This window comes from Hipposideros armiger, unplaced genomic scaffold (assembly GCF_001890085.2).
Source record: "Hipposideros armiger isolate ML-2016 unplaced genomic scaffold, ASM189008v1 scaffold_99, whole genome shotgun sequence".
NCBI lineage: Eukaryota > Metazoa > Chordata > Mammalia > Chiroptera > Hipposideridae > Hipposideros > Hipposideros armiger.
In genome coordinates, this window is record NW_017731449.1 from 3,270,263 (window position 1) to 3,290,274 (window position 20,012).

General features: G+C 39.4%; 1 protein-coding gene across 1 annotated transcript in view; it reads right to left on the minus strand.

Annotated features, from left to right (window-relative positions):
* SEL1L (SEL1L adaptor subunit of SYVN1 ubiquitin ligase) overlaps nucleotides 1-20,012 on the minus strand; it is a 52,853-nt gene that overhangs the window by 23,683 nt on the left and 9,158 nt on the right. The window contains exons 3-9 of the mRNA XM_019646263.1: nucleotides 9,055-9,222; nucleotides 7,588-7,693; nucleotides 6,575-6,737; nucleotides 4,298-4,351; nucleotides 4,022-4,081; nucleotides 1,833-1,914; nucleotides 1,316-1,470 (exon numbers count right to left, since the gene is read on the minus strand). Of these exons, the coding sequence (XP_019501808.1) occupies nucleotides 1,316-1,470; nucleotides 1,833-1,914; nucleotides 4,022-4,081; nucleotides 4,298-4,351; nucleotides 6,575-6,737; nucleotides 7,588-7,693; nucleotides 9,055-9,222 (788 nt within the window). The remainder of the gene's footprint in view (nucleotides 1-1,315; nucleotides 1,471-1,832; nucleotides 1,915-4,021; nucleotides 4,082-4,297; nucleotides 4,352-6,574; nucleotides 6,738-7,587; nucleotides 7,694-9,054; nucleotides 9,223-20,012) is intronic.

Genomic DNA, 20,012 nt, shown 5'->3' on the forward strand with positions numbered 1-20,012 from the left:
GGTTGTCACTTTGAGGGGTATAAAGTATAACTATTGCACTGTGTTGTACAGCTGAAACTAATTCTAAAAAATGTGTATTTCATAATAAAAAATAATTTACCACCCTGGCCAGGCCTGGGAGACACACAGCAGCCTGGCCCCAGCGCCTGGGTTGACCTCGCCCACAGAAATGAAAAGCATTGTCTAGTCCCGGAAAAAAAAAGAAGAGTTCCAAAGACTGGCTTTCGGGTGCTAGTTATGCCCACACAAGAGGCTCATTTGGTGATAATTCATTGAGCTGTACACTTCAGATTTGTGTAATTTTCTGTATTCATGTCATAATTCAATAAAAAAATAATTTAAAAAAAAGGAAAAAAACAAAATGATATACCATACCACACATGGACTTTTTAAAACTTGAGTTTTTTACTTTATATGTTGAAAACAGCTTTCCACATTAAATAGTATTCTACATGATTTTTAATGACTACATAGAATTGCATTAATTGCATTGTCATATTTGAGCTAATAATTCCCTATCATTGGGCATTTAGATTGTTTTGAATTTTAATTGGTTTCTAATGTAAAAGCAAGATGTTTAATTGAGCAAGATAACTTTTCTAAAATTTCCATGAGCTAAGATTTGGATCTTTAACTGTAGTATTTTCTTTTTTTAACTTAACACTCCCTTCTGCTAGTCTTAAAATTATTCTTAAAAAGCACCTATTGCTCATCTCTGTATGTTTCTGAATCAGAAAGGACTATAAACTTAATAGAAAACAAAATAAAACCCAGATGTTCGAGTTTTCCTTTTTATTATACCATCATCATAATAACCCATTAAACAAATTATATATGAAATGTATGATAGTTATCATACATTTATATTATACAAGTCTATGTCTGTCCTTGAACTTGAGAAAATTATCACCTAAGATGAGCAAAGAAAACATGAATAATAAATAGCTCTGAGGAGAATCTGAAATTCCAAATGTTCCAGAGACTTTTTGGTTAGAGAAAGTGACAGTTTTCGTCCTCAGTGACTCCACGCAGAGGCTTCATCTTCACTGTAATGCTGCTCCATTCCAGCAGCGGGTTTCCACTGTGGTGCACAGTACGGTTACCTGGCTGGCTTTAGGAACTGTAAATATCCAGTCCATGTCCCAGATGGATCCAAATGGAATGTCTTGAGAGGGTGGGGCTGGTAGTGGCTAATAACAATGTAACTATAATTGCTAAGAGCAATGAAAATGGTCCTTACAGATGTAAGTGCTTGCCCCCAGAGACTTTCATTTATAATGCAGTAAGATATTCCAGGGGATGTTTAAACACATACCTGTGCTTGAACATCACCCTTTTCAGCTAGGAACTGGTAATACTGAATCAAATCTTCTTCTAGCATTCCACTGTTCATTCCTGGGTTTTCCACCTCATCAGGCAGCCGTATTCTCTGCACTACTGAGCCTCCTGTCAGTGAGATATCACTAGCAACTGAAACAGGGGAACAAAGTAACAATGTGGATGGAAGTCAGAAACACTGTCCCACAGGGAGAAGTACATTTCTAGCCTCCAAATGTTGATAGACACTCCATTACAGGAAACTGTATCTATGGCAGTCTATAGAGTGCAAAATTGTAATCTAAAGTAAATTCAGTTTTTTTCCACAAAATATTTAAGTGGAACCCAAAGTAAAAATGTTTTAAAAAGTATATAACTTCTTAATCAACTAGTGTAAAGATGATTCCACTTGAAAATGTCATTCATGGTATTTCAAGTAGTACAATAAAACAGATGTATTTAAAATTAATTCTTTTTTTTTGTTTTGTAAGGTGAAAGGCAAAAAATATACACACCATGGTTGGCAACGAGACGATAATGAGTCAGTGCAGATTCACAACTCTGGAGGACGCCGATGCCAGCCCAGTATCGGTAACCCTGCAATATAACTTCAGGTGAGCAGACGGAGTTTCTCATGCATCATTGGCATTCTTATTGGAACCACTAAAGCTACATACTTAGGATGTAGTTTCGCTGGCCTCTAAGCCAAGTACACTACCACCTCATTTATCCTGAGTTTTAGGTTATACGGAAATGTACTCAGCAACTTCCACAATCAGACTACAGCTAAGAACCAGAAAATAAATAATAAAGTTCCGTGGGCAATTAAAATCGATGCCATAAACTTTAGGTATGCAGTGTGTACATTTTACCTGTAACAGAAAATTACTTCAGCTCTTGCTTAAAATAGATTTTGTTCTTATTTTAGACATAATTTTTACAAAAATAGGTCAATCTTCCAAACTAGCAAAGAAGAAGGGACAGGTGAGCAAAACAGGGAACAGAAGAGACTACTAGAAGCAGACCAGCAACCTAAAATGACTTCAGAATAAAGGGGGGAGGCAGGTAATGACAAAAAGCGAGAACAGAAGGCATCGCTCTCTGGAGTTGCTTAGCATAGGCTCAAAACTTCACAAACCTGAACAATGCTTAGGGCATTGCTGTATAGTAACATGTAATATTTGATGTTCTTATTCTATAGCCACAAATTAAGAAGTTTAGCAAGTAATTAAAATGAAAGTTACAGCAATGCTTTGTTGCCCACTGAAACTCCTCAGCAGTTTACCCTTGTATACAGGACAAAGTCCAGGTGCCTGGGCGCGGCGTTGGCTGTTGGTGTGAACCCGTCCACCTGCCCTGTTGATGAACTAACTGGCATTCGACTCTCCAGCCACCACAAAGGGCTCGTATTTTCTTGCAAACACCACCTTCCCTCTCGTTGCTGTCCCTCTGCATATACTGCTCCTGCTGTCTGGTCACCCTTCTGCTTCTTGCATTCACTCACTACAATCTCCCTCAGGTAGCAGTTTAGAGGCTTCTTTCCTCAGAAGCACCTATTCAATCCCCCTCCTTCCAATGCCAGTGTGGGTTAGGCTCTTACCAGGTGATTCCTTGATATTCTCATGCTGTGCTGTAATGGTCTCCTTAGTTATGTCTCCATAGTTTCTAGATTAAAAGCTTGTTGTGGACCGTTACTGTATCTGATTCTTTTTTGGAATCCCAATGATATGTATTCAATAAATATTTTTGGAATATATACATAATATATATTATACAGTAATACCTTGGTTTGCGAGCATGATTCATTCCAGAAACAAACTACTCGTATTGCAAGACAATGATCGTTTAGTACGTTAAAATGTATTAGAAATGTTTGCTCATCTTGCGAAACACTCACAAACCAAGTCACCTGCAATCCAAGGTTTTACTGTATATATATATATATAATATACACATATGTATACATAAAATTATCTAGGTTACATCCAGTTAGCCATAAAAACAGATTTTCCTTCTTTTTAAAGTCTTGTATTCCACCAGTGACCAAGCCTATAGACCCTTTCCTGGGGGTCTGGCTTTTCTGCTTTCAGTCTCATTTCTGCACAATCTATCCTTTACATTCCTGGAAGGAGTTTACATATTCATCTGAAACACAGTAACATGGATTAGAGGTCATGTGACTCACCTTAGTCAGTTTATAAAGTAGAAGGCACATTAAACAACTCAGCAGAAAACAATCTAGTGGGATGATTCTTATTTTATCACTAAGCCATTTAAATGATCAATGTTATCAGACAACACATAAGAGATAATCTGTAAAGAACTTTATAGGACCACTGGTATTTTGTATAGTTAAATCCTTCATCAATTTAAATGTAAAATCTATGATAACCAATTTAAAAAATGATTCTGACAATTTCAACTTACGAAAAATAAAAAGCCATTTATCAGATCTCTATTTTTAAGGGCAATCAGCCAGTTAATCATTTTCATGAAAAAATGTGAACTCTACCAATTTTCATCCACATGGAGATGTAAGTGTTGTATCCATTAGTAAGAATTTGAAGACCATTCAACTGAATACTTGACCTTAATGAATATAAGTAACTCTCAATCATGAAAGTCAGAAAAGTTGTGGCCATTTGTTAACCACAAATCCTTCTGCTGCGCGACGTTACGAGCCTTCCACTCAGGTCTTACTCACCAAAACCATGTGGGCTATTAGGTTGCCCCCAAGAGCTCCAAAAGTGTAATAGACCAGGGCCTGTGAATGAACAAAAGATGCTTAACTGAACAGAGATAGGCACATATATTTACCCAATTCAAATTGTAGTATATAATAGTGAGGGCAGGGGTTATATGGGAAATCTCTATACCTCCTCCTCAGATTTGCCACAAATTTAAAAGTGCTCTAGAAAATCTATTAAAAATTAATAATTAAAAAAAACTGTAGTATATAATAAAGGTTTAATAGTATTACCTTTGCCTGACTTGAATTAACACCAAGTCCAGAGGCATAGAGAAAGCCAAGAGCCTGAAATAAAATGACAAAAGTAAGAATTCTTCCTTTGGTGGAAGTTTATCCAAAACAGACATAGTTTTATGAACTATGAGAAGATGCAAAACACTTTAAATGCTGAACGATTTGAACTGTTCCAAGTATGTACAACTGTGGAATTAAAGAGCCTCAGAAGTGCAGTCAAGGTTTTATGAATTACAAAACGAAATATAACTTAATCAAGTCAAAGAGTTTGGCTTGAAGATTAAAGATAATTTAATAAAATATTAACTAGAGAAACAAAGCTGAACACAAACATGGCTTTTACTTGATTGTGATGAATAGCTATTATGAGAACAGAAAACTCCTAGATTATCACATCAAAGCAAAGGGGCATATAAAATGAAAATCCGTAAGAGGGTGACAAGATAAACTGTCCCAGGAATACAAAGAGGCAGCAAAGGTAAAAAAGTAAAGTGGTCAAGGAAGAAAGGTCACTTTACGATGCTAGAGCACACAATCTTCTAAAAACACTCGACCAACCAAACAATGCACTGGTAAGGTTCCACCCTTTGCCTTCTGAGGATCTTCCTGGATAACATAAAAGTATAAGCCAGTGGGTCTCAACCTTCCTAATGCTGCGACCCTTTGATACAGTTCCTCATGTTGTGGTGACCCCCAACCATAAAATTATTTTCGTTGCTACTCTATAACTGTAATTTTGCTACTGTTATGAATCGTAATGTAAATATCTGATATGCAGGATGTATTTTCATTGTTACAAATTGAACATAATTAAACAATTAAAATAATTGAACACAATTGAACATAATTAAAGCATAGTGATTAATCACAAAAACAATATGTAATTATATATTGTGAAATATTTATTTCTAATTACAAATAAATGAAATTTTGTCTTGAAGCATGGAGACGGATAGAGGAACGGTGACTCGGTTCCTAAGACCATCGAAAATATGTGTTTTCCGATGGTCTTAGGTGACCCCACCATGCCACACAGGAGTCAAACCGGTGACCTTGTTGTTAGGAGCACGTGCTCTCACCAGCTGAGCCATCCTGCCACCTATTGGCAGCTCAGCGGAAGCTCAGCTCGGGCGCAGCTCACTGGCCCATGTGGGAATCCAACCGGCGACCTTGTTGCTCAGAGCTCGCACTCTTAACCAACTGAGCCATTCGGCAGGCCCCTATTGAAGGCATTTTAATTAAATGTGGTAGCACCCTAAATCCAGGGGTCAATCTTATCATTACTAATGGGGAATCTAACAGATATTCTATATCAAATGGTGTGATGTAATATGGAATACAGAACATCCCTCACAATGCAGTCTAGCCAAAAATACTTTGAGTTCATGAGTCTTTAGCTGTGACATCCAGTTTACAGGAAATGTAGATGAAAAAAACAAACAAAAGAACACCATGAAGAAGCAAACAGACAAACTGAGGTAGGACATTCTGCAGAAAAACTGGTTCTATCTCAAACATAGAAAAAAAAAAGAGGGGGGCTGGCTAAGCTAGGAATAACTACCAAACATAAGGTGCAGACTTGACTGGATGTTTGTTTGGGCAAAATAGGTATAAAGAAAATGATTTGGTTCAACACCGTGTGAATATGGTTATGGGTATCATACGATGTAAAAAATTGCTGGGGTGGAAAGATGAAGTCTGTTGACTGAAAAGATCCCATTCTGGAACAGTAGACAGTGCCATCTTATTTTAATAAAGAATTCACATGTATCCATACACAGAGAAAGGTCTAGAAGGGTCTGCATGCGCTAATGGATTACCAACACTCATGTCTAGTTGGTACACATGGGACATTCACTTTCTTAGCTTTTTTTAGTTTGTATTTCTGCTTTCCTGTACTGGACATGCACTGATTCTATAATTTATTATTTTTTTAAATCAAGATTAATATGAGCTGGAGCATCTGAACTTTGGGAAAAAATGCAATTGTGAGCAATGTCAGATAGAAAACAATTACCCTCATATTTCATTCTCTACAGATCGAATTTGGAAAACTACAAATATAATTGTGGCAAGATGCAACCGCAAAGATGCCTTAAGTGGCCATAAATGTTCTCAGACTAAGAAGACTGGTAAAATGATCTGTCACGAAATTAATAAAGATATTTTGCCTTCCAGCCTTATTCGTCAGAAGAAGTCAGGGCACTGAGTAAACTGCTGTCACAGTAAACAAGTGCTGTGTGCAGAGAGATTATCCAATGAAAGCACACTTACAGTCTGTCCCTTGGGAGAGCCCTCCTCCGTCAATTTTTCAAACATCACTTTAGCCGCGTGGATGTTCTGTGTCAGGTAATCACCAAACAAAAGAGCGTATGACACTCTCTCCAGGGCCTTCGTATGGTTCATGCTTGCTGCCTTCTGAAGATACCGATAGGCTCTTTAAATGTAAACAATTAAAAAACAAATGAGCAATATTTCAGACTTTCATTAATTCTTTTTTTCAAGATCTACTAAAATGCAATGTAGTTTCCTTAGAATCTGCAGAACCCCTCTAATATTCTATAGAATTATTCTAATACCTTATTTCTATTAAGTCATGTTCCTTATGTACATAAAAAACATTCTGGCTACTTTGTTTTTACAGTTCTCTCTGTCATCCTAATATCTTGGACTAATCTAATTATACCAATAGTAATTATAAAAACTACTAAAAAAGTTAACTAGATTTGCAGTAAGAGAATTTTTATAATATGGTGTCCAGTAAATAGTCCAATGACAACCATTGCGATTTTCTTTTTAAATCTTTGCACAACCTATAACAAAAGTCAGCTGAAACTAAAGGGACATAAAAATGTTAGAAGATAGTTGGTTGTGTTATGTTCTTTCCACGTGCAAATTCCTAAATTCTAGTCTTTGTCTGCAAGAAAATTACAAAGCAAAAACAAAACAAAACAAAACACCTGACAATTCCTTTTGTTTGTTTTATGTCATTTTAAATTCTGAATAGCATACGTATTCTTGGTTCTCAAGAACCATGACAACTTTAGTCAATTATTTCCATTTTGCTATTGTTCATTCTTGTGATCAATATTGATAACTTTTTATTCCAACAAGCTAAAATCTAATAAAAGCAAGGCCACTGAAGTCCATATATCATATTAAATTTCTTGCAATTCAATTTAAGAAATCCTGTTTTTGGCAATACACTTAAAAAAAAAAAGGACTTAGCTAATTATCTCTGTAAGGCGGTATCTTAGGGGAGGGAGGGTCCTGGCATTGCTACCTACTCTCTTTTTTGGCTTTTCTTATTGCTCCCGTTGAGGATTTTCATCCCAGTCTGGTACATCATTTCTGCTTCCTGCATTTGCCGTCTTTTAGCAGCCTCTTCTTCAGCTAAAAACAAAATGTCAGATGCATTTAAATGATTGTTATTCTATACCAATTACTTATCAAACATCAGGATGTATTCTTCCTTTTTAGTTATACAAATAAAATTAATAATTTTTCACTATTTACAAATCTGACTCCAAAGATACATGATTTAAGTGTGGCCTTTAACGGACAAAAAGATTAAAAAAATAAAACAAAACTCATTTAAATCACTTTCTTTTAGAGAAATCAGTATCAACTTGGTTTTGGAGGGTATTTTCCTACTAGTAATTCTAAAACTTTTTATAGAATTCAACTAAAATTTTACTAGCCGACTATGATTATATGCCAGAATCAGCTAAAAACAGAAGGACAGAAGGAAGGACATTAAAAACACAGTAGTCAGAAAAATAACAGTGTAGCCAAAGGGCACTTTAGCCGGATCTGAAATCCTATATATCTTTAAAAGGAGAAAGTATTTGATTAATTACATAAAAAAACTGATTTTTATTAAATATAGATCCTGATTTAATGTTCAAGCTTGCTATTTTTTCCTATTCACTGATACAACACTGAAAATCACAAAACCGTTGTTATAGATTTCTCAAAAATTATTTTGTTACTATAGCATTTTAACAGAAATCTAGAACTCATTAAGAGGCATCTGAATATTTCATCAGAACCAATATTTATAGAAATAGAAGTGAGTTCTTGTGCATTAAAAAAATCTGATTGTATTATATACTGGAGAACCTAGTCACACTGGCCTACACCCAAGGATGGACTGTATTTGATGTTATCTTCTAGGAATGCCTAATTATCTACCAGGGCCACTATTCTAAAAATGTTATTTGGTATCAAAGGAGGTATGTTCAGGATTTTCTGTTGTTCTTTGTTAATTACAAAGTTTTTCCTGAAAACATACCTTGCTGTTAGAAGTCATCCCCTTTATATGGACATTAACACATAGGAAGGTTAAATGTACCATATCTGTCAAATGTTACTTAGGCACAGCATATTACGCTCAAAGTATTCTTAAAAGGCATCATTTATTTTTCTTCTAACTACACCTTCTCAATAATGTTCTGCTTCCTTTACTGTCAAAAATGTTCTCCATTTATTAATTTAACCTGAGGGTTTGCAGAAGAACTTGTGCACACCAACAGAAAACGAGCTCTAAATAAGACACAAGTATAACAAGCTGCCCAAGTGACAGGCTGGAAGTAAGTGAGGACTTCCTGCGCTGAAGTCCATTCTTTTGGGCTATAACCATGTCATCAATGCTGACCATTTCTGACAAGGGTGAAGAAAGATGGCTAGGAAAAGGCCTTAGAGATGCTGAGACCTAAAGCGATGTGACATGCCTCCTACTGAGCAATACTTACTTTCACAGAAGCCCCACTTTTCATCGGCCTTGTAGTCATAGGTTGTAGCACACCATAGCCTGCCATCTTCCCTCCCATCAGATGTACATTCATCATATTCCTTATCCAGGAAAAGAAAAGGGAAGTGGCAGGGCTCCCCATGTGCTGTGCCTTCAATGGCAGTCAATACTGGAAAGGTAAGAAAAAATAATCTAAACATGAATGGCACCTTTGGTATTCATGGATTTAACACTGTCAATTTCAATTACTAGAATTTGAGGACGAAGACACATGATTTGTAATGGGGAACATAAAACGGCCAGCTCCAATTCTGTCCAGGGACGACTTGAGGGTGAGTCAAGTCAGAGAGCATGGCTAACTGACTACCCAGCTCTATGTCTAGCTTAACATTTCTGGAGGTCTTGAGATATAATTACCTTAAAATGCTGTAGACTGTAAAACTCCTGCCCAACCAGTGTGCAAAAAATAAGGCAAATGCAACTGAATCAATTCCACTGCTGGGCACCACTCTCCTTTTCTCTATCTGAATGCTGTAAGTTAATTTCTTCAGTAATATGAAGCTATACAGGGAAAATGCTCCCCCAGGCAAAGTCAGTCACTTATGCACTCCTCTGTGATACCACTGCATTTTATTACAGCACTTATCATATGCACCGAGGTTCTCTCTTTACCATACTCTAGCTCCCACTGGACTCTAAGCTTGTTAGGGGTAGAGACCATATCTCCAATTTTGTCCTGTAAGTTCTTTCTGAGTATCTCACAGGTGCTGGGAATTATGCCAGGTGCTGGAAACGAGGTGAAGCAGAGATCTCTGCTATACAGGACTTACTGCTTAGCAAGGAAGAGAGACTTGAACAAAAGTGCGATCAATGTTATGGAAAGGAAAGCCTCCCCTGCCAGGAACTGAAGTTTACACTGAACCTTAAGGATGTGAAGAGTAGGGGCTGGCTGAAAGGCGGTGGGGTGGGGTGGGGGAAAGTATTACAGACAGAGGGAACAGAGTGTCTTAAGGGTAGAATGAAAGAAAGCATGCCATATTAGAGAAAACAGAGTTCAGTACCTTAGAACATGCAGTGAAAGCAGACAAAAGGTTGAAGCAGCACGACACACCAGACTAAGGGGGGCCTGACATACCTTGTTAAGGAGTTTGGACTTTACCATGAGAACAATGCAAACTCACTTAAGCGTTTTTAAGTAGGAGTGAGATGCTCACACTTACATTTATTGAGAGAGTGGACAATGGACTGGAGAGAAGCAAGGCTGGATGTAAGGTGACAGTTTAAAGGTTGTGACAGTGTCTAACTGAGAGGCAATGGTAGCCTGAAGAGGACAATGCAATGAAAGGAGTGGATGTATTCAAGTGCTGCTAAGGAAGTAGATGTGGTACCATTTACCGACTGACTAGACGTGCAGATGAGAGCAGAGAGGAGTCACGGAGGGCTCCCAGGTACCAGGGTTCAGGAAGTGAGTAGAAGGTCGTCCTTATGAGGACAGAGAACACTAGAGGAGGAGTAGGTTACTGTGTACGGATGGAACGGATCAGGAAAGAGACAAGTGAAGCTCTGATCCTGCTACATTCAAGGTGACTATAAAAAACAAAACAAAGCAAGTGAAGATATCAGCTGTAGCCAAAGAGGAAGTTCTCCAGCTTACAGATATACTTGGAGCCAAAAGTACGCCTAAGAGCGCTGAGTGAGAGGTAGACGTGAAGACCGGGGGACAGGGCTGAGCCTAGAGCCACATACGGTAAGTGAGAATACATGTCAACTTCCACTGGTTGCGTTTACGTGGAGAATTTGATTAGGCAGCAGAGTTTAGTAATTAATTAAGAGTGTAGGTTCTGGAGTCAGAACACTGATTCAAAATCGATTACATTTTTCATTTTCAGTGTCAGATTTGACTCCTGGCTATTATTAACTGAAATTACATAATCAGTCAGCTTCATTATGCCAGAGCAGGGATTAACATTGTTTTTAAAACTGGTACTATTTTTGTGATGGGTTTTAAAATGATAGCTTTGACATTCTTGCAGAATTTACCCAAAGAAAAAAATTTAACTGAAATTAACATTATTATGAGGAATATCTACTCGAGGTAATTGACATAAAGCAGCAAGTCCCAGTCAGTAACTTTTGGAAGACTTTAAAACAAGTCCAAAATGTAACAGCAGTTTCTCTAGTGTGATTTTGCTTGGAGAAGACAGTTGAAAGACACAAAATTTCTTTCCAGTAACTTACTAATAAAAAGTGCTTTTATCACTTCATTACAGGAAGATATTGTATCTATTGGGTTGTCAGAAAAGTCATGACGTATTTTTTCTCCGTTTTTCGTTGCAAAAATGCGTCGTGACTTTTCCGACAACCCAATATAAGTTCTGTTAATAAGAAAACTATCATGCTGCTTATTTGAAGCAATCTTGTATTTCCAAATACAAGATTGCTTCAAATAAGCACAGTAAGTAGAATTTTAGTCAAATCTATTCGTAGTCAAAGTAGTTGAAACACAATGATTTAATATTAAAAGCTATCAACCTCGAGACGACCATCAATACAGTGTTCATCATTTCAGTAACCATGAAGATGAAAACCCAACCAACTAATCATCATTAAAAAATCCCCAAACTACTAAGAATGATGATTTAACGCAAATGATATAGGCCAAATAAAGAGGTATTTACTGTTGGCTGGGAAATATTATATAATAATCTCTTGGGGAAAATACCAATGTTAGGTAATTTGCTACAAGCAGACTGCATTCACCCAAGGTTGAGAACTGCTAACTACAGCTGAGAAATTACATATGTTAATGAAGAAAGTCAAGACAGACAGGCAGACTATACTAGGGAAGGCACTGCTTTAAGGATGAACATGTATTTTTCAGAAGAAAAATGAAATGTAGTCACATGGAGAAGGAATAAAACATTAAGATCAGTTCATACAAGTTCTGTTCTCTCTGTGAGAAATAACCAAGCATTTTAAAGTAGAAACAGAAGCACGCACTGGCCCATGTGCCCAGAAGAAAGCTACAAGCTTCCAGATACTTAGGTAACGGGCACTGTCAGAAACCATACAGAGTGAAACTTGCTCAGGAAAACTGCTATTGAAGAACAGTGAGTTTCTCTAAATAATGACTTGAAAGACAATTCTTAAGAGTTTCAAAAGCCCTGCCTGGTGGGTGCTTTTCCACAAGGATGGTCTCCTAAAGGAGTTTCCTTAGACAAGTAATTTCTTGTACAACAAAAGAAAGAACAGTAACAAAAATAATCTCATTAAAGCCAGGACCTGTTGTAGGCAATGGCCTATGTCTCTTTAACCTTCTAACTTCTGTTTAGTCTGATACTCCATCAAGTTTTGTTTATTCCTTGCCACCCCCATGTAAGTGACAATGAAGTAGAACTGGCTATCCTATTACTCAACCAACTTGCTTACTTCAGAACCCAATTTTAAGCATGATTTATAAGTATAAACTCAGTTCCTTTCATGTCATTTGAAATAGTGCAAGATGCTCATTGTTTAATATTTCTTTTTATTTTTTAAGACTAAAAGGATAATGTATTTATTGCAGAAAAGATAACCTAAGCAACAGGAAAACATAAAATTAAATAAAAAGCAGTCACATTTAGTTACTATTGCAAATGCTCTTTTTTTCCAAAGGTAATGACTATCAGTAGAAGTCATTTTTCTTTTTACTTGCCAATATATGGAAAAAATATTCTTTTATTTTTTGTTTTTTATCACATAAGGGACCCGTGATGATTAATTTTTTTATTTGGCTGGGCCACAGTATCCAGATATTTGTTTGAATGTTATTCTAGATGCTTCTGTGAAGTTTTTTTGGATAAGACTAACATTTAAATTAATGGACTCTTGAGTAAAGCAGATTTCCCTCCATAATGTGGGTAGGCCTTGCTCAATCAGCAGAAAGCCTAACAGAACAAAGACTGACCTCCCCTGAGCAAGAAGGTCTCCCAGCAGACTGCCTCTGGTTCCCTTTCTCTGGAGAACCCTAACCAATACAGGATTATACTAAGAATCATTTTCAATGCGACTTTTCACTTCACACTCTTCCTGGTGGCTGACAGAGCAGATTGGCTCACTATCAATTCTTAACCCCTTTCTCACGTTCTGTAGAGCTAGGGATGGGATGCTCAAGTGACACATCTGGCAGTTCTAGTGACTTCTGGGGTAGGCTCCTGCTCTGCTGATGCAGGTACCACTTTTTCCTGAGGACCAAGGACCTACAGCCATCACCAGCTGTGACCACATGGATCAAACATGAGGATGAAGCCAACTTACTAGAGATTGAAAAGGAGAGAAAGAAGGAGCCGGAGTCCTCGATTGGCACAAGCCCTGAATTGTCTGTCTGTGGAGTTCTGGTCGTGTGAGCCAAATACACCTCTGCTTTTGCCATTGTTAGATGGATTTTCTGTTATTGCTACAAAACATGTTCCTTTGAAAATGGCTATGTATATTCTATAATAGGGAATACCACAGAGTAATCATTACCCTCTTGATGGCTATTTATTCATTCGCATTCAACAAATGTTTACGGAGATGGCGTGCAGAAGCTAGCAAATACAACGGGCAGGTTGTTAGGCTTTGAAAGGTGGGCCCTGGGCTGGCATCTGGGAACTTAGATGTTGGGTGGGTTCCCACACCCTATCTGACAGAAATGACTCACTGTGCCTAAACTGTTTGTAAAACAATGTGGTTTATGCTCAACATCTGTTTTCCTTCTGGGAGTCTATAATTTTGGTACACGCCAGGCAGAGCTAAGTTATTATATGACTAGTCTCCGTTAAAAACTCCAAGCACTGGGTCTCTAATAAGCTTCCCTGGAAGAGAACATTTCACATGTGTTGTCACACTTGTGTCCTGTGTGACTCCCCTGGGACAGGACCTTTGAAAACTTTCATTTTGTTTCCTTTGGACTTTGCCTCATTCTGATTTTGCTTTATAACCTTTCGCTATAGTAAAGTCACACTTGTGAGTACAACTATATGTTGAGTCCTCCCAGCAAATCGTTGAACCAGGGGTGGTGTCTGGGGACCCCCAACATCAGTCGGCATTTGAGGATGACAGACCTAACTCCAGGAGAGTGGACTTGCTGGCTTACCCAGCTATTTTGGGCCATGCTGGCTGAAGTGACATGTTTGGGATTTGTTCTCTCCTCTATATGGGAGGAGAAAAGGCCCCCAAATTCCCAAAGGTGAACGGATCAAAACGTTAAAACGTTGTACTGCTCTTTCCTCCAAGTGGGAGGGGGTGTGGTGAAGGGAAGGGAGTTACATCAGGTCTCAGGTACTGGAGCAAAATTTTAGATAAAACAGAAAAAAAGCGAGGGAGGCAATATTTCAGCAGTTTTTTCAGCCCAGCTGCTGCTGCAGTAACCCTCCCCCACTCCCCATCTGCCCCGCATTCCAGCCTGGATCTTCTCTGGCAGCTGTAAACACTACAAATACTAAAGTTACTGCTAGGAGTTTAAGTAAATTTGCAATGAGGGAAAAAATGGAATTTTTTTGGTGGCTTTGTATTTTGTGGCTATCACATCTGAATGTATGGTAACAACTGATATAAAATGTTTAGTGCTTGTCATCTCATACATGCCAGAGGAATCATCCGATCTGGAAAGCCGCACAGAAGAAATGGGCCAGTGGGACACATGTCCATGCTTTTTGCCACTGGTGGGCAGGGTGAAATTTAAAGTCTGACTATTGGAAACAGAACAAGTTTCTGTAACTGATAGGTTTTGCTTTTGAGGAGAGCAGTGTTCGCTACCCCCAAATATGCCTTTTTGAAATACTGTTTATTTTAAGCTGGTTATTTTTAAGAAACAAAAGACTCAAGAAGAGCCTTTTACTTCCCTCTTAGCTGCCTAAAGGAATTCAGATAAAAAACCTGCTCCAGGAAGGGGGATCACCTTAGCCCAATATGAAATAAGTGTGGCAGCCAGGGGCGAACCTAGCAGTCTGTTAGACTCCTCTCTGTGTCCCACTGTTTCTGGGTGGCTCAGAAAGAATTTGTTCACCAAGTACTTGCTTCTTCTCATCTACCTGTGAATTGCCTATCTTCCTTGTGAAGGCCAAACCACTACCACCTTAGCTCAAGATGGCATCTAAGTCTCAAAGGCCCTGTTTGTCCACTTTCTTAAGGAACCCCTATATGTACATACATAATGAAGTTGGTTACTTTCTCTTGCACTCTGTCTCATGTCAATTTGATTATCAAACCAGCCTGGAGGAAAAAGGGGAAATTTCCCCTCCCTCACACTATAGACAATAAGGATTTTTGCTTATTGGAGCCTCTGGAAAAAGGGAGACAGACAGTAAGAAAGACAGGTGATCTATTGTACAAATGGAGATATACTTCTGGAGTTCTAAAAAGCACGTTTTAGTTGCTAATGAGTGCTTGTGAAAGTGGGGTCCGACCCTTAGAGACTGCTGTGTGTGTATGTGAGTGGGCCAATTTAGGCTCGAAGGCTGACAAGACAGAAAGGGTAGAGGAAAGCCTTGCTGCCACTTGGACTTTCTGGCCCTGCAGCATCTTAACTTTGCTGCTGCCATAGAAAAGCCTCTGTTTTTTTTAAATTCCTGAGTTTACACATCCTAATTTCCTGGACTTGATGCTAAGCGACAACCTGATACCGTCTGGCAGAGGCTTCCAGCCTCGGCGTGAGCTTGTGCTGAACTGAAAGCAGGCATAGGGTCGATAAACAGAACTCAGACTCTGCGACCTCCGCACATTATGCCACCTCTCTGTGGGGCCCTGCACTGTGAGGAAATCACGGCTGCCTGGCTGAACTGTCTGGGTCACATACAAATGCCACCCGGAAGGACTGGTTCTTTGATGGGACCATCTGCAATCGAGCTGCTGACGGGCTGCGCATTCTGACAGAGGCTGACATAACTTGTGGCTACTGCCCACAGCTACACGTTGGCAGAGGACACCCCACAGGGGCTGGGGCCCTCCACGCGCACTGCCGGCAGGCTGAAAGGACTCCCGGCCCCTCTGGAGCACGTCTCACCTTAGCTGACTCCTCCTTGTGCCTCAATCTCCTGATTAGCTGCTCTCTGCGACAATGGACCGAAGGCCTGACTCTGCTTCTGTCACCTTTTCATACTGCACACACCTTAGTGCAATCTGATTATTCAATGCAGCTGTCCTCAAAAAGGGGGCAACCTTTTCTAGGCTGCTTACTGGGTAAGGAATCAGGGTGAAAGGGAAGGAGGTTATGTAAACCCATTTTGAATTTTTTTTGAATATTCGTGATTTTGTCCTGACCAATTCCTGAACGTGATCACGTCTTTCTGGTCCAGTTGTATAAAAATGTTTTTCTCTGAAATTGTTTTGACCCTCTTGCACACAACCCCTCCAGACAGGCGGTCTGGATGAGAGTAAGGGATGATTGGAAAAAATAATGATGAATGGAAACACTGATTTTGCAAAAACCAAGGAAAATAAACCAAAACCCCTGCACGTGGAGAGGCATGAGGGAGGGAAAGGGTATCATGATCCTTGTTTTTCAAAACTATTTCTAGAAACTTCTCCCTCTTCCTAAAGGAAAACTCTGTGCCCCTTTCCAAACTGTGAGAGTGCTGTGCATTAGGACTGCTGAGCCTAAGATCACACTGACAGGGCTGACGGTTAGGCCGCAGGAGGTGGCCCAGCCCGGCACTTTCTACCTCCAGACGTTGTCCACACAAGGTGGATGAACCAGTGACATGGACAACAAAACTGTTTGGAACCGACTGGTAGTCCCTCTGAAACCAAGGATTGAACTAAGTTATCTGGACTGGAAACCCGAGGATAAGGCACCCATGGTGGGAGGCCACAACGTACGGCCTAATAATATGTTCTGCATGGGGGGCCCCGATGACTTTGTAAGCTCTTTGTTTCCAGGGTTACCACATCTGCCCTCTGGGACTGCACTACTGTATGTGTACCCTGACTACCACCGCACTGCCTCAGCTCTGGAGAGCTTTCAAGTCAGCTTCAACTTGTTGGCCAGAGTTGTGCTGGGCCTGAATTGATGCTTAGGGCCAGGTAAAAAATGGCTAATACAGAAACTTAAGGAGGAAGCCACCCACTTTCTAAGCAAGACCTTTATGGTTAATGGGATGTGATAAATGGCTAAATCCAGGATCCATGAAGGGAATAAATGAAATTAACACTGCAGGCTGGTCTCACTCTACAGTCTGGTCTTATTGATAATAACTGCTATAAAGACACCTTGTCAGTGACCAAGGGGGTAGACTGTGCAGACACAGGTAACACAGTAGGCCTAAACTTCTATCCTTGAAAAGGCTTGCTTACAAGGTTGGCCCTTGGCTGGTGTCAGGGAATTTAGATTTCCGAATGGTTCCCACTACCCTCACTCTTAAGAGTTGCTCACCCCAGCTGTATAAACAATATGGTTTATGCTGAACACCTGCTTTCCTTCTGGGAGTCTGTAATTTTGGTACGTGCTAGACAGAGTGTCTGTGTGAAGAGCCCCCAAACCTGAAAAACTCCAGGTACCTGGTCTTTAATGAGCTCCCCTGGTAGACAACAGTCACATGCGTTGTCACAATTTCTTGCTGGGGAAATTACGCACGTACTGTGTGACTCCCCTGGAGAGGACCCTTGGAAGCCTGCCTCAGTTTCCCCAGGCTTCACCCCATGCACTTTGTATTCTTTTGCAGTAATGAATCACAGCTGTAAATACGACTATATGCCGAGTCCTGCGAGTCTTCCTAGAATCACTGAGCCTGAGGGTATGGTCTTGGGGAGCCATCATAGAATTGGGAGTAAGTGTGAAATGTTCAAGGCACAGCAAGAAGGCAAGTGTGGCTGGAATGATGTGGGTGAAGGGGAGTGGCAGAAGACAAAGTCGGGGAGATAGGATGGGCTTGATCACATTCGGTCCTATTAGTAAAGGTAAGAGGAGCTGGATGTTATTGTGCACGTGTCAGGAAGCCACCGGAGGCTTCTGAACAGGAAGGAAGGTCAGTCTGGCTACTGTTGGAGAACTGACAATGGGACTCTTCAACTACCCGTGGGTGGCTCAGGAACTGCTTCAGAAAGGAGAAAGTTAACTTTATCTTCATGGATGGGTAAATGTGATAGATGAATTGGGCAAGGGAATGAGAAAGGTATTCCAAGCAGTGGGGAGAACTTGTCCAAAGGTCCAAAGGCATACACGGTGACAGGTTTAGTATTGCTGAAAAAGGGTACTGGGGGGAGGGCCATGGAGGTGAAGTCACAGAAGTTGGCAGGCAGGCCAAACTTTAGGATGATCAATATGGCAGTGACATGCATGAGATGCTGACAAAGGAAGCAAGTCTAGAAGTAACCGTCATATAACTCAGTGCTAATATAGTTGCAACTGCACACACACAAAACCATGCATATGTGTTTATGTTATATATAAATACATAAGCCTTTCCATGTATTAAAATAAATTAAAAACAAGTCTAAATGAAAAGGAAAAAAACAAAGCAATTATTGAAAAACTAAAACAAATGAATCTAAATGTTTATAAAGTTGTTGGTATAATCATATAGTAACTTTTAAAACACCATATTACAAACCCCTAGTAAAATATAGATGGTGCCAAAAAAATGTATACACATTTTAAGAAAGGAAAATACTGTATTAAATTTGTAATACTCAATATATACTGATAACAAAAGATGCATACAAGTCACATGTATACATTTTTTTTGGCACCCCCAGTATATACAAGAAACAAAAAGAACCATAAAAAATCTTAAACTGCTTTCAGTGGTCCTGTTGTTAGTGGTAAGGTAGGGTTTGTTACTTTGAAACTATACAAACACAGCTATAAACAGTTACATGTATATTAGGATAAAGCAATATAACATTAATGTAGTGAGGTACCAAGATTTTCAGCATCCAGGGAAGGAGATACAAACATAAAAGGAAGAAGCAAAAGCCCTGATGGGTGGAAAGGGCTAGCTGCAGAATTGCAGTCTAGTCTCTCCTTTTACCACCCAAGACACAGAGAAACAAGAGAGGTGACAGGGCCAAAGCATCTCAGAAACCTGCTGGCAGGAGAGCTTCTGGCAGGAGAATCCTTACTTACAAGTATGCAATGATCTAGCAGGAGGGACTTGGTCTGTCTAGGCTGCTCACTGCACATAAACCTGGGACGTATGCATTTACGAGGCATGACTTCCTAGACAGTATCACACAAGCTCTGCAGTTAGCAGAGAATAAACTGGAGATGTTTCGTAACTGAATCAGCTCCCTTTTGTGGAAGTCACACTCCATGTGCATCACTCAGAGGCCTCCTCATATGTTGAAATCTGGGGCAACATGCATCCTAATTGAGGCAAGACAGGGCCTGGGCACAGCTGTGACAGTCACAGACTTCTCCACACTTAGCCTGTGTCTTGTGATCATTGTATCTCTGAAAATATTAGTCAAGTTTGATAGTGGGTATGATCTCTGATTCCTGTGTATCCAATTTGTCAATCCGACCCTTTGTGTTATCTCACCTGTAATACTAAATCTGAACTGGAAGAATCAGTATGAATGACACATTTCCTAACCGTATCCACCAAAAAGGCCTATTAGTAATGACAACTCAGTTGCAATGCATATCGCTGGTGCCTAGACTGTAGTATATAAATACGATTTCCCTCTAAAAGGAACCTGGGTTCCTTGAAGAAATGGTTGAAAATTCATTTCTGGGTCATGAAAAGTATTTGATGAATTTGGGATATCTTGTCCTGCCTGAAAAAAGTTTAAAAGTCACCTACGATTAGTCTAAAAGGACAAAGGAATAAACTTAAAAAGACTCTGAATGGCCAAAAAATGGGATGTGAGCAATGAAAAAGAACGATTATAATAGAGTAAAGCATAAATGTATAAAACCTATAGATATGTAATGATGCTCAAAAGCAAAGCAAAACAGAAACACACAAACAAAAACACACTCGCTGGTCTCTTTTGCAG